The sequence below is a fragment of the Lissotriton helveticus genome, chromosome 1_1, assembly GCF_964261635.1.
Source record: "Lissotriton helveticus chromosome 1_1, aLisHel1.1, whole genome shotgun sequence".
NCBI lineage: Eukaryota > Metazoa > Chordata > Amphibia > Caudata > Salamandridae > Lissotriton > Lissotriton helveticus.
Genome location: NC_136057.1, coordinates 1382931385 through 1382945415, shown reverse-complemented (window position 1 = coordinate 1382945415; position 14031 = coordinate 1382931385). Strand labels below are relative to the sequence as shown.

Below are 14031 nucleotides of genomic sequence, written 5' to 3'. Positions count from 1 at the left end.
TATAAACTTACCTAAACATATCTTCATGATACTTTCAGAGTTGTTATTTTGGCCAGAAAATCTTTGACAATCAATATTTCAAACTCAACTACGAAGCTTGATGAAAAAAAGCTCATCATGTACGTATCATGGCTGCATAAAACTGGACTCAGTATTAGCTTCCTGCACTATTGAAGTCCACATCTCTTTTTAAAAAGTCACTCTTTTAATGACTAATTAAAAAAAAAAACGTTCGAAATCCATGTATGTTTTCTACTAACTAAATTATTTGTTTCATAAGCTTACAGTATGTTATGACCAACTAAATGATTTGTTTGCATTTAAGATTTTGAAATCAATATCCTCAAGTTCAATCAGAATCCTATTCCTGAACAGAATAAAACATTTATACTGCAATCAAATGTATAGTAATCAATTTAATGAAGAATCAAAAATCCCTATAGGTTAAGGAGTATGCCAATATTGTGCAATCATTTTGGACTGTTTTTAAATGAACAAATCCATCTGGTGGACTTTCTGCTAGTCCATTACTTCCGTCGACTTACAAGGTGAACAGGTTTTAACCAAAATGGACATTTTCATGCTACTCTCCCTTTTCTAGTCAGAGGAATAAAGTCTGAGGCATTAAAGAAAGCCCTGTACATACACCATTAAAGAATGTGTGGTTTGAGTTCTGTCCCATGCTAACAATACATTTTATCTCTTCTTTAGACTATGCATATACTACGAAGCACAGTTAAGGAGGGGAAAGTGTTGCAAATTTTAAGTGCACTCCTTACCTACTGCTCCCTCTGCTGCAGAGGGACGCAGCGCTCCTATTCAGACCCCAGAGTAGTACGCCACAAGTAAGGGCTGATCTGGCAGATTCTTGCTATATGTGCAATCTTCACCCACAAAGATATGCAGATCTTTCACAAAATTCTGGTCGCAGATAGCTTTTAGTTTGCTGAGTAGGTATCTACCAGCGGCAAAGGTTTAGTAAATCAGCTCCTCTGAGAGCAAAGTAATACACTTGTGGGTGTGTAACGACACAGTTTAAAAGATAACATTGTTTTATCTTTGGTTTTAAATCTACTGCGAAATGATAGGTTAAGAACCATCTAACACACATCAATCTGCATGCACTTCCTGCATGCAAAACAAAACATTAAGAAAGGAGATCATTAAAAAAAGAATGAGTCAGACAAACATTAGCAAAGGCAATAGGTCTCGTCTACGAGAGCTACTAGCGTTGGCAATGAGTAGCCATGCTTTCAGCAGCAGAGCATGGCTAAAAATACTTTTATAAAAGTGCTAGTATCCGACAAGAGCTATAGCACATTCTCAATAAAAAAACAAGGGTTCAGTAATAGATCTGCAGAGTCAGCACAAAACGCCGGTTCATTTAACCTGGAAACCGGAGGACCCGAGGACTACAGCACGTCACATGCAGTAGCCGTGAAAAGAAACACCGGGCGGAAACGAACGGAATGCACATTCATTATTACAAGATATCAGCAGATTAAATGGCCGTTTTCAAGCTCACATATTTGTGCGCCAGATAAACAACAGTGAATGCACGCAAATGTTGAGTTGGACACTATACTCAGTATCACTTTACACACAGTTTGTACTTCACTAAGTTTCAAATGTCTCTTTTGCTTTACAAAGTGTAAATCCTGCGAAGGCTCCTTTCTTCCATAGAATCTCCTGTTTCAACCGAACCCTCTCTATCTGATTCCGGGTACTTGGCTTATTTCTAAGCTGATCCCCGTGCCTTGCTTCTCCGTGAAATGGATAAAAAAAAAACTCGTGTAAAGCATTCTGGAAGATGACTCAATAAGCGAAGTAAATGCATTTACTTTTGAATTCATTCATGCATCCATCCATAGAGTGGTTATCTTCAGCATATGAAAATCTTATTGACTTTCAAGGAAGCCGCGCTGCTGTACAACATGGCTAAAAAGCACATTGAGAAAGCTAATAGATCTTGCATAGACGAGACCTGTTGGCTTTGCCAATGCTTGTTTAAGTCTGGAGCAGCGCGTATGCCATCTGCCTCCTTAGGGCATAGTGGCCAGAGAGCGTGACCTGTTGTATCCCAGTCATGTCTGCCTGGGTTCAGTCCACAGGTGTCTGTGCCCTCGGTGACCCGCGTTTCTTGTCAAGGAGGTGTTAGGGATCGGGTTTATCGGCACCGTAAGCAAGGGTGTGGCATGGTGAGAAGTGCAAGGTAACTGCCTTCAGAAAGGGTGGCTAGCCCTACCCCTCACAATGAGAGTACCTGCACTTATCACCATGCCACATGTACCACTCTACTGCATTCAGTACCTACACTTCTCAACTGACTGAACACACTTTCTACCATTCAGTAACTGCACATCTCACCAGGCTGAATACACTCCTGCACTTCTCAACGGACTGCAGACACTTTCTAATATTCCGTACCTGCACTTCTCACCAGGCTACACAGACCTCCTAACATTCAGTGACTGTGCTTTTCACTAGACGGCAGTAACACTCTTCTTTTCACCAGAGTGTGGGCACTTACAGATATTAAATATCTGCACTTCTCATAAGACTACAAACACTATAACATTGATTACCTGCTCTTATCATTAAAAGAGCAGGCAGTCTCAGGCAGCTAATACCTGTTCTTTTCACCAGAGTACTGCCACTTTCAGATAGCTAGTAGCTGCACTTGTCATTGCACCACAAAGGCTATAACATTCAGTACCTGCACTTCTCACTAGACTGCAGGCGCTCTGAGGGTGTGAGTACCTATTTGTCTCACTAGTGTGCGGACACTTGCGGATAGTGAGTACCTGCACTTCTTATCAAACAGAAATCACTATAACCATCAATATCGGCACTTCTCATTACTGCATGCACTCTCGGTCAGTGAGTAGTGCTGTTCCCATCAGAGAGCGGGAACTTTCAGACAGAGTGTACCTTCTCAGCAGACTATGAACACTAGAACATTGAGTACCTGCACTTTTTACTAGAATGCAGGCGCTTTTGCGAAGTGGGTACCTGTTCTCATAAGAGTGGGGGCACTTTCAGCGGTTACCTGCACTCCTCATCTGACTAAATCATGATTAAACACAGAGTGCCTACACTTCTCATCGGAGTCAGACAATTTCGTACAGTCAGTACCTGCACTTTTCATTAGACTGCAGGAACTCCCAATCGGAAAGTACCCACTCTTCTCATCAGAACACCCACACTTTCAGAGAGCACATAGTTAGAGTTCTCATTGGACTATAAACATTATAACATTCAGGACCTGCACTTCTCGTTATTGCAGACACTTTCAGAGGGCTAGGACATCTTCTCATCCTGGTGATACCACTTTCAGACAACGAGCACATGCACTTCACACTGCTGTTCTCACTACAATCACTACATACACGGAGTACCTGCACTTCTCATCAGACTGCATGCACTTTTTGACAGTCGGCACTAGCACTTCTCGTTCGAGTGCAGGCACTCCCAGGTATCGGTTATATGTTCATTTCATCAGACAGCGAGTGCATGAAGTACAGTGACAGGCTGCCAGTCGCAGGCCCTTCTCACAAGCCCACAGGGGCTGTCAGTGGTGACTACAGGAGCTGACAGTGGTGAGCACACTGCTGTCACTCTCAGAGCTTGAGTACTTGCAGGGATCTCCAGCCTGCATGAACTGTTGGATTCTGCAGTTCTAGGTGCTGGCAGATAGCACCTATAACAAGCCTACAGGCGCCGTCAGGCTGTATATTCGCACTTTCTACACAAATGCTGGCACTAACAGATAGCGAGTACCTGCACTTCTCAACAAACCACATCCCACAAGTCTCACCAGAAAACAGGCACTGTCAGACAGAGAGACTTGCATTGGTCACCAGACCACCTGCGTTTAAGTTTACATCAATCTAATTCTACAGTTCACTCTGGATTACAGGTACTTTCAGGCATGGTGTACCCGCACTTCAAACTAGCCAGCTTCTAAAGCAAGGCTCCTCCCAGGATTGCGTGATGCAGAGTAGACTGACCCTGTGAACCAGGCACCGAGGAAGACTGCAAGCGCCTCGAGGCGGCATTTGCGCTCTACGATGGAAATGCACACCGTACACAAATAAAAAGAAGTCAGCGCTTCGCCGTGAAATGGATGCAAAAAAAAAAAAGCCCACGAGTGGTAGGCGTACGCGCGCCACTGCAGGCATATGTCTTCAATTATCGTGCCCGTGTCGGCACGATAATCGAAGACCTTTGGTGCGCGTAACAGACACCAATAGGCCATGGGCGGAGCTACGCGACCACCCATGGCCTATTGCGTGTTCTGTTTTAAAAATACACGCACGCGAAGGCCAATGGAAATGGACCTAGGAAATAACACGCACGAGCTGCGTGGAATTTCCACGTCCATTTTCAAAACCCCCAGAAAAGGACTCTGGTTGCGCGACACTGCTGCGCAGTGTACGCTAGGCAGAGACCTAAAAAGTTTCCGTAGGTTACTTCAGCGTCAGATACGTTATATATTTTACCCAGCCAAAGTTATATTTCCCAGTTATTTCAAAAGGTTTTAGCCATTTTTAATCTTTTGAAAAAATGTGAAGATATTCTTAATTTGCAAAATGTTAACAATGTAACATAATATAAAGCAGCTTTCTGTAGGAAAAATAAAATACAGAACTTAAGAAATTAATGATTATAGCAATAACATGTGTGGGTTACTTTTAAAAGGTGCATTTGTCCTTGGATTTTCCAAAAATATCTGGTGTTGTAGTTTATATAAACTCTTGCTTTTAATAGCCAGTGCAATAAGAAATAGCACCAGCAATGTAAACCTGTTTATCTGCCATCTGATATCTGCAAGCAAGCCAGGGAAGAGGATGTAGCGTAACAGCCAAAGCTGTTTCCCTTACCAATGGTAAGTAAAGGGTGGGCTCCAATGCCAATTACAGTAAACAAAATGTCTCGAAAAGACAGCGCATGCACTGTCTAAGCGAGACCTAAAAAGCAATCACACATTTGGGGATCTGCTGTCCCAAGAAGGCCGCCATCTCTATGATGGCAGCGATTCCTAGTGGGTCGCAAATTACTACCTACCTCATTATTATCCATGAGATAGGTCGATTTTCAACCCACTAGAAATCACAAATTTAAAAAGAAAAATGTCATACTTTTAGAATAGTGATTATCAAATAGCAATTCGGAATTTTTTTGAATATTTGCAAATTGCTATTCTAAAGGTACATTTATCTGGTCCTTTGTCACCCTTACAGATGTGACATTTTACCATCTTTTCCTCTGGCAGTGGGGCCATCTTGTGTTATTCTTGAAGCCACCTGGTGCAGCTCGCTATCGGCTCTCTAGTCTAGCTTTTGGAGGAGAGGTATAGCCTACATAAAGGGAGAAGTAAACTCCTCCTAAAGGAGAGGTAAAGCTCTGCTCAAGAAGATGCAAGGCCCCTTGTGATAGAAGTAAATTCTGGGTTTTAGTGTAGAGAGATAAACCACTCCTAGTGAGAAGTATAACCCATGCTGAAGAAATGGGGAATCCCTTCTGAGGGAGAGATAAAGCTCTTCTGGGCAATGGGAAACTCCTGCTAAGGGAGAGGTATATTTCCCCTGAGCATAGCTAAAGTGCTGATGAGAGTTAAAGCAATGCTGTAGAGAGATACCCCACTTCTATGGGAGAAGAAAAACGCTGCTAGAGGGAGCTAAACAACTGATAGAGGACAAATATAGCACTGCTAGTGGAGAGGTAAAGCCCTGCTGGGAGAAATAAAGCCCTGCTGGTAGGAGATAAAGCCCTGCTGGGAGAAGTAAAGCCCTGCCCTGCTGGCAAAGAGGTAAAGTCCTGCTGGGGAGAGGTAAAGCCCTGCTAAGGAGTGCCATAACCCTTCTGGATACAATTAAATGCCTTCAAGGGGGTGCAGTTCAGCTCTGACAGAAGTACGATGTTGCAATGCTGCTCACATAATTATCTGTAAGTCATTTTTGCATTTTCTACTTTGCATGTACCAGGAAGGAAGATCACAAAGCCTGGATTTACTAGGTAAGAATATGCTACAAGCTGGGTTACAACATTACTACTTGTCTTCTAAAATGCAGATGTTTCCCTTCTTTACACCATTTCCTCCCTTCCTGCCTTTTCTCCTTACTATCCCCTATTCTCTTTCTCCTGCGTTCACTCTTTTTGTCCCTCATTGATTCGTTGGCTTCCCTATTCTATCTTCCATATTCTTCTATTGGTGTCTCTCTTTCTCATGTGTTTTTCTCGTATCTTTACACACACACACACATTCTTTTTAACCTGCAACTCCCCTCTCTCCGCACCCATTTCCTTCCACACTGTAGCTATCTGACCTACAATTATTGTCCTACTATGTACCGGTAATCTTCATTACTTCTGGTCCTGTTATCCTTGTCCCATTCATTATTGACTGAGATATATCTAACTTGCAGACAGAAAAAAGAACAAAAGGAATACTGGACACCTGCCACACCCCCTCCCACTGGGAGTACTTAAGGTGTACATACCCAGTATTCCTTCTGAACTACCAAGTCCCACATATGAATGCCATCCGGGAGGGGGGGTCGTAATGAATGGGACAAGGACAAGGGGACCAGGAGTAATGAAGATTACGGTTAAGTAATAAGGCATTATCTCCTGGTCCCTCCAGTCCTCGTCCCAATCATTACTGATTGAGAATACCCAAGCCAGAAACCCGACATTCATATAGAATGAAAACACCAAAGGACATCACACAAACAACAATGCACAAAGGTGAGGGTGCAGCACAGGTCAAAACCCCAGGCAGGAGTGCACATCTTACAACAACCAAACCAAAGAAAAAAGGGGAATCAGCACCCAACCCATGCAGGCGAAAAAAGTCAAACATAGGAAGAAAAGGGTGTCCAAACAGGCACCCGGAAGAGGACCGAAAAGGATGCTCAACCAAAGTCAGCCTGAGAAGCAGCCACATCCTGAACAAAGTCAAACTATACCAGATACAGGACCTACTGGCCCGCCCCCCAAAAGGCAGGACCGGGACCAAAGGGAACTCAGAATAGGAAGGCAGGAAGAGTCATGAGCCTAAAGACATCCCCTAAGGAAGCACAATGCAGAACGCGGAATGCCAGGGCCCACACCAAGTTGACACAGCCACCAAAAAGAGAAGGAAGGGGAGCCACAGAACAAAATGCCACCCTCCAGAAACACCACATCCCAGACCACCTGATAAAAAGCAGAGCAACAGCAAAAATTGCCGGATATGCCACAGAAACCAGTGCCAATAAGGTGCAGAACAGCTCTGTATCACACCAAGGTGAATACACAAGCAGCCGAAGCGTAACCAGACATGACCCCAGAAACCAAGCACGACTCCTAAATCAAGGCTAACAGCCCACATACCCATCCCGGAAGTGCAACAAAACTAAGACAACAGAATAAAAGACCACGACAGGCACCAGTGGATACCAAGCAAGCACCCCAGATACCCCACAGCCTCATCCCCCAAACCAAGCACAGAGGGAGACCAGAGAAATATCCAGGCCAGGGAGTCAAGGACAACGACCAGAGTGGCTAGGCCACAGCCCAGCACTTGCCCAAAAACGGATGCCTCCAACAAGGACTCCTCTCCATAGATCTATAGTGGGCAGGAAGACACGTACCCACCTGCTGACATCCCTGCCAGGGAACACCCAGAAACATGTGGCCACAAAAAGCAGCCTCTCCCCCAGCGCCAGCGCAGTGATAACCAAAGTGCAGAAAAAAGAGGCCATGTGGAAAAAAAGAGAACAATGCTCTGAGCGTCAACCCTGGAAGGCCAGCGGGGCCCGAGGGACCTGAATCCGTGAACCCACATATCCCTGCAGCAGACACCTCAATGGCTGAGGCACTCCGGTAAAGGAGATGGGGCAGGAGGTGGCATGACCGAACCGGCCCGCAGAAAATAACAACCAACAAATCTGCATTCCCCATGTCAAGGTGCCCCATGGGCTTATGCGTACTCTTCAATGGTTACAGAGAATGCCCTTACCCAGCACGAAGCTCCAGGAAAGCATCATGGAGGCTCCCTGGGACCAACAGATGCCTGTGTCCACCACCTCCAACCAACCGGAAGAAGCTGACAATGGTAAGCACAGGCTCACTTTCAGCCCTCGGCACGCCAGTGCCTCCAGCACGTCCCAGGGAGAAGTCAGGCTACCCATGAAGCGCTCACCACCCTCGCTCCTTTGGCCCCGCTCCGTTTGCAGTCCCGGAACCAGCAACATATCAGGAAGAGCGTCTTCTAGGCAGCCCGGCAGATTCTTACCATCGTGCCACCATGTGACCCGGAAGTCGTATTGGTTCACATCTTGTGGACGGAGGCCGCAAGATACCCTCGACCCGGTGCACAGCCATACAGAAACTGCCTGGTTGTGCAGGGTGCACATCCTGCCCAAACAAACTCTGCCATAATGCCCGCAGGACTACCTGGTAGCCCAGTAACCTGGGAGATGAGCTCCCCCACACCGTCACCCCTGCCCTGCTGAGATGATGGCACCTAGCATCCACAGACACCACTCCAGCCCCGCAGGAGCAGCATTCGTATTCCTCGTCCCATTCTATCGGCAGACAGAAAAAAGAACAGAATAAGGAATGCTGGGTAAGTATGTCTTAAGTACTCTCATTGGGAGGGGTTTGAGTAGGGTTCCAGTATTCCTTTTGTTCTTTGTATCTCTCTGCGAGATAGGTATATCTCAATCAGTAATGAATGGGACGCGGACTGGCGGGACCTGGGAGTAATTATTTATTAAAACAGTTACTTTAAAATCAAGTGTCCATTGTACTCCAGTTCCTTAAATTTACAAACTGGGAAATTGCATACTTTTCTAAGTGTAGTGTTAGGGTCTTACTATTGACTTGATCCTTGTAAGGGCAAATATCAAACTAAAACCAAATCCTTTTTACCATGCATAAATAGAAACCTATGTTTCAACATAAATGTTCCTCTAACTCTTCCCTAAGCTAGGTTAGACAATATCTACAAAACCACCAAAAACAACTCAATAATGTGAAAGCAAATGATTTATTACACAATGCTGATCACGTTCTATGCACATGGCTAGATTTGCTCAGTAGATAGAATTACCCCATCTAATAAGTAAACAACATACAAATTAGTTAAATAAGAGATAGAGACGTCACAATTGAGAATGTATGCAAATATATGTAAACCAGAGTTCTCCATATTGGTCCACAAGGGCTACATCCAAGCAAATTTTCAGTATATCCATGTTAGATACATTTACTTACAAAACAACAACCTAATCCGTGAGTCAGTGGTGATCCTAATAATGTGACATGAAAGCAGCTCTCAAAGATGTGCAGTGAATTCCCATGGTCTTAAGTTTTGTCAGAATTTTGAGACATTAATTCTGATTTCAAGGTATATTCTGAAGCAATACTACTCTCTTTTGTTTTAGGTGGTTTAAAGATGAGGGCTCGATTCTTGAAAAAATATATATTTTAATGGCTCAGAGGCATGCTAAGCATTTTTTCTTGGTCCCTTCTTTGGCTTCACATCAAGTGAGAAGAGGGTCTCCATAACTCATTTAATTACTTCAATATCCACTTCTTTACTCCAACTTGGTCTTGATATTATCATTCTTAGGCCGACAGTACGCTTTTTTTTAAAGAAATAAATCTACATAAATTAGTTTGTAGAAAGTTATTTCAACTAAAAAATATGGAAATATATTGTTATTTAAAAATATTTTAGTCAGAAAAACGCTTGGGATTTGAACTATCAGAAATACTCATAAGCAAATACTTAATTGTGCAGATAGCAATTGAAAGGCATCGAAAGACCTTACTTTTAATAGAGGATACACAGGTTACAAGCTGCTAATTTCGTGAATCTTAGTAACAGGAAACCCCCGTATTTTTCCCATAATGCCTTCAATGCAGATTTTTTTAAATTTGAATTACTGTTTTATTTAAAACGCATTGCTGGAAGCTGTCTTTTTACTCAACAGTGTAATAGTTTTTGTTGTTAAAGTTCTAGTAAAAGAGACATTTACTTTCAGTGAATTAATTTTGTGTAAATGAAAGAAACATTCTTTTCAGGAAAAAAGTTACAGCGTGCGAGTTTACCCTGGCACAGTTATTCGTCATTTTTCATAAGTGCCTGTTTTAGAATGCTTGCATCATCTGGTTTTTACTTTGACCTTTTTTTACGTTTTATTTTGCTAGGAATAAAGGAAGTCCACTACACTGTAACAATAAGCACACGCGCCTGAAGAGCTCATTTTTCGCTGAGCAATTTGATCAGGAACAGTTTTGAACCAAAAATGTACTGCCGTAGGTCAACAGTAGCTCTAGGTGAAATTTCAATTATTTTTGCATCATCTCATGTAAGTTTGTGTAAAGCATATTAGGAGAAATACCTGAAATTACGCTATTGTGCCACAATACGTAATTAAATGCCAGTCTCTGCAAAATATGTAGCATAAGTGCACAGGAACATCGTGAATTACCAGAATGCAAGTGGCTTCTGTTTGCGGCACTTGTGTTTTTTCTCTATTTTTAAATGCATTATGTATCTTTGTGTACTCAATAAAGGATGCATTTCACACTAAAGCCTAATGCAAAATGGCGGTTCTGCATTTCACATATTTACTAACCCTGGGCGGAGTAAGTGGAGTGGTGCTCAGTGTAGTTCCACGGAGTTTAAAAAAAATTCTGTGGTACTATGCACCACAATTTTTTTTTTAAAACCAATTTCCTTTTCTGCGGGCCGCCCTCCTCCTCGCCGTGCTGTTTCCTTTCCATCATCCGCCTCCTCACCTCCCCCTACGTATTACGATTTGCGTGAACTGCGAAGGTAAGTGTTTTTAAAAAATATATTTTTGAAGGGGCTGGACTCAGAGTTTTGCTGCAACTTCGCATTCCCAGCGGAGCGTGGAGTTGGGAAAACTTTGCAAACTCCACTGGCGGAGCGGAGTACTCGGCCCGGGGTTAATATTTATGTGTAATTTCGCATCATTTTACGGAAATTTTGCATAATTACACAAAAGCAAATTACCCCATTTTCGCACATCCTTCCAGCCAAAACTTTAGTATGAGAATGCCCCATATATAAAATAAGGGAGCACTAGAGGTCCTGGAGACACTAAAGCTTTAGCACGTACTGATTGACAGGCGTATAAAGCAAACGAAGCACAGTAAGCAGGTCTGAGGGCACAAATCACCATTCATCTGTTTTCATTTTTTGTAACCTGCTATACATGGCTGCACCTCTAGGATATTATTTTTATTTATACTGCAAACACTTGCAGACCAGTAACACACACACATACATAGACACTTAGGGGGTCATTAGGATGTCGGGCGGGCTTTGCCCGCCCGACACCCTATCGGGAAACGGGTCGCCCGCCTTAAGGGCGTGGGTCCCGAAATGTGCATTAGGATGCGCCCGCCACAGTGGCGGGCGCAATCCTCATTTTAACATTGTGGCGGGCGGTGCTCACTGCACCGCCCGCCATAATCTTAAAATGAAATGCACGTATTTGCATACACGAAGCGGCAGGTGCCTGCTGCTTGGTGTATGCAAATGCGGGTGTACCACAGGTACCCCCCTTTGCAACAAACACGTCAGCCTTCACCAGGGGAGCCCGCAGGGGGCCCCCAAAGCAAAGACCGCCTGCCCAGCCACGGAAAGGCTTGCCAAAATGCACATTGTAATATGGCTGGCGGTGACACCGCCACCATATTAAACATATTCCGCCCCCGGCCGCAAGGCGACCGGGGCGAAAAACAGGCGGGCGGTGTTTTTCACCACCGCGGTCCCCCCCGCCATCCTAATATGGCGGGGGGAATTGAGCAATGGATGTCGGGCGGATTGCCTCCGCCAGACCGGCGGTGGCTACCGCCAGCCTGGCGGAGGCAATCCGCCCGACATCCTAATGACCCCCATAGACTCACTCCAAGCACACCTGCATACAAACCTAGTCATGAACACACAAAGGCTATCTTTCTGTCTCTCTCCATTTCGCTCTCTCTTTCTCACACACATGTAGATGCAGGTAAATATAGAACCATATACACTAACACATATATGTACACAGGTATACACAAAGCGACACATGGTCTCATACCTGCCAACTTACAAATTAATGCCACAGTGTGAGGAGGGGGTGGGGACTTGGAGGGGACAGGGCCTCATGCCAAGAACTACCTAAGAGGCACTCTACCCTTCATCAAGTCCCCCACGTTCCTCCTAAAATAGAAATAAAAAGGGTCATTGAGGCTGTTGCCGATGTCCTGGGGTGTTTTCACACCTCTTAATGGACATTGGTTGATTACTGCCTCCGAAAACGAGCTGAAATTCCACGGTTTACAGTGGTTTTCAGCTCGTTTTCCCTGCCACCTTGTGATTTTGGCTCCTGATCGGTGACCGCTTGAAGGGAGCCAAAATCGTGTGACACACAGCGGCACCGTGTGAGTTGACAGGTCCGTGATCTGTCACACATAGATACAAGCACACACATGCACAGACACAAAAAGGCATAGGCACACACAAACTTGCATAGAGAAGCACACATTAAAATAGACAATCACCCAGACACAGCCTCACACACTCCCTCTTTTTCTCTCTATTTATTTCTCTCTCCTCTGCTCCCTTTTTCTCTTGGGGCCACATGTATCATTATTTCAAATAGTGATTAGCTAATTGCAATTACCTGCACATTGCAATTAGGCAACCACTATTTGAATGTATGAAACTCATGCTCTTGCCATTGCTCTTACATTCTCCTCCCCAGCTCGCCCATTGCTCCCTTCACCCATCGTTGCCATTTTTTAAATATTTGGCGTCCCCCTCCCACGGCCCCAGGCTCCTTAGTTGCTCTTTCCTCCACCCGCTCCTCTATTGCTTCCTCGCCCCCCTTCTTGCTGTCAAATATATATAAATATATAATTATATATATATATATATATATATATATATATATATATATATATATATATATATATGATACCACGAAGTTTGCCCTTGAGCTTGGGAGGTCACACGGCTCGGAATTGGCCATCCGGCATATTCGTCATTCTCCCCGCATGGTGCCTCAGTTTGTTGTTCTAGCCTGACGCGTTTCGATGCTCCTGCATCTCATCAGAGGCAGCTTGTAATTCACAGTCAAGATAAGCCCTCTTTTATTTCCGTTTTTTCATGCGTGTGTATTTCGTTTACACTGTTGATATTCATATTGTGATGCATGCTGGGAACTTGAGTCACTTCGTTGCATGCTCGAGTTCCAAGAGAGCTTTTATCGTTATCCCTGATGGGGAAAACACGTTGTGGGATCCCCCTTTTATCTCAGCCCCCACTTGACGAATCCCCCCCAGCGGAGCGGAGCAGGCCATCTTCTTTGAGAAATTCGCAAAGATTCGTCCACCGGCGCCAAAGTTATTCTCAATAGAATGTTGCGGATTTCCTATGGAAACTAGGTCCTAACTATAACTACCTACTGGCGACCGCCAGTAGGTAATATATATATATATATATATATATATATATATATATATATATATATATATATATATATATATATATATATATTTTTTTTTTTTTTTAAACAAAATTGGAGGACTTAACAAATGCTATTTGCTACTAGGCCACTCTTCCCCCTATGTGCTTTTGCACATATTTTTTTTTATGTATTTACCGGTCCAAGCTTGGCACTACATCATGAGCTGCAACTTTTTTTGCCACTGCATCGACAACCAAACATTTGTTTACGCTTTGCTGATGTGAAGTAGCATTGCCAAAGGTTGGCAAAGCCAAAAGGTCTGGTAACACCACTAAAAGGCGCCACCTATTGGATTCAGCAATGTTTCCTCTTATTTTAAAAGTAGTCCTCTCACTCTTTGTTGTCTTCTCTCATGGGCATCCCTTTTCCTCTGTGAATGTGAGAGAGATAAATGAGGTGGGCAGCTGCATACTCTTTTCTTATTTCTCCTACTCAGGTTCCTTCAGCAGCCTGGATGACATCCATTTCTCTGAGGTGAGTAGCACCAAACTGT

General features: G+C 43.9%; 1 protein-coding gene across 1 annotated transcript in view; it reads left to right on the top strand.

The window, feature by feature from the left end:
* The window catches only part of CARD10 (caspase recruitment domain family member 10), a 243474-nt gene that overhangs the window by 185875 nt on the left and 43568 nt on the right, over positions 1 to 14031 (top strand). The window contains exons 10-11 of the mRNA XM_078684000.1: positions 5988 to 6018; positions 13975 to 14012. Coding sequence (XP_078540126.1) covers positions 5988 to 6018; positions 13975 to 14012 — 69 coding nt within the window. The remainder of the gene's footprint in view (positions 1 to 5987; positions 6019 to 13974; positions 14013 to 14031) is intronic.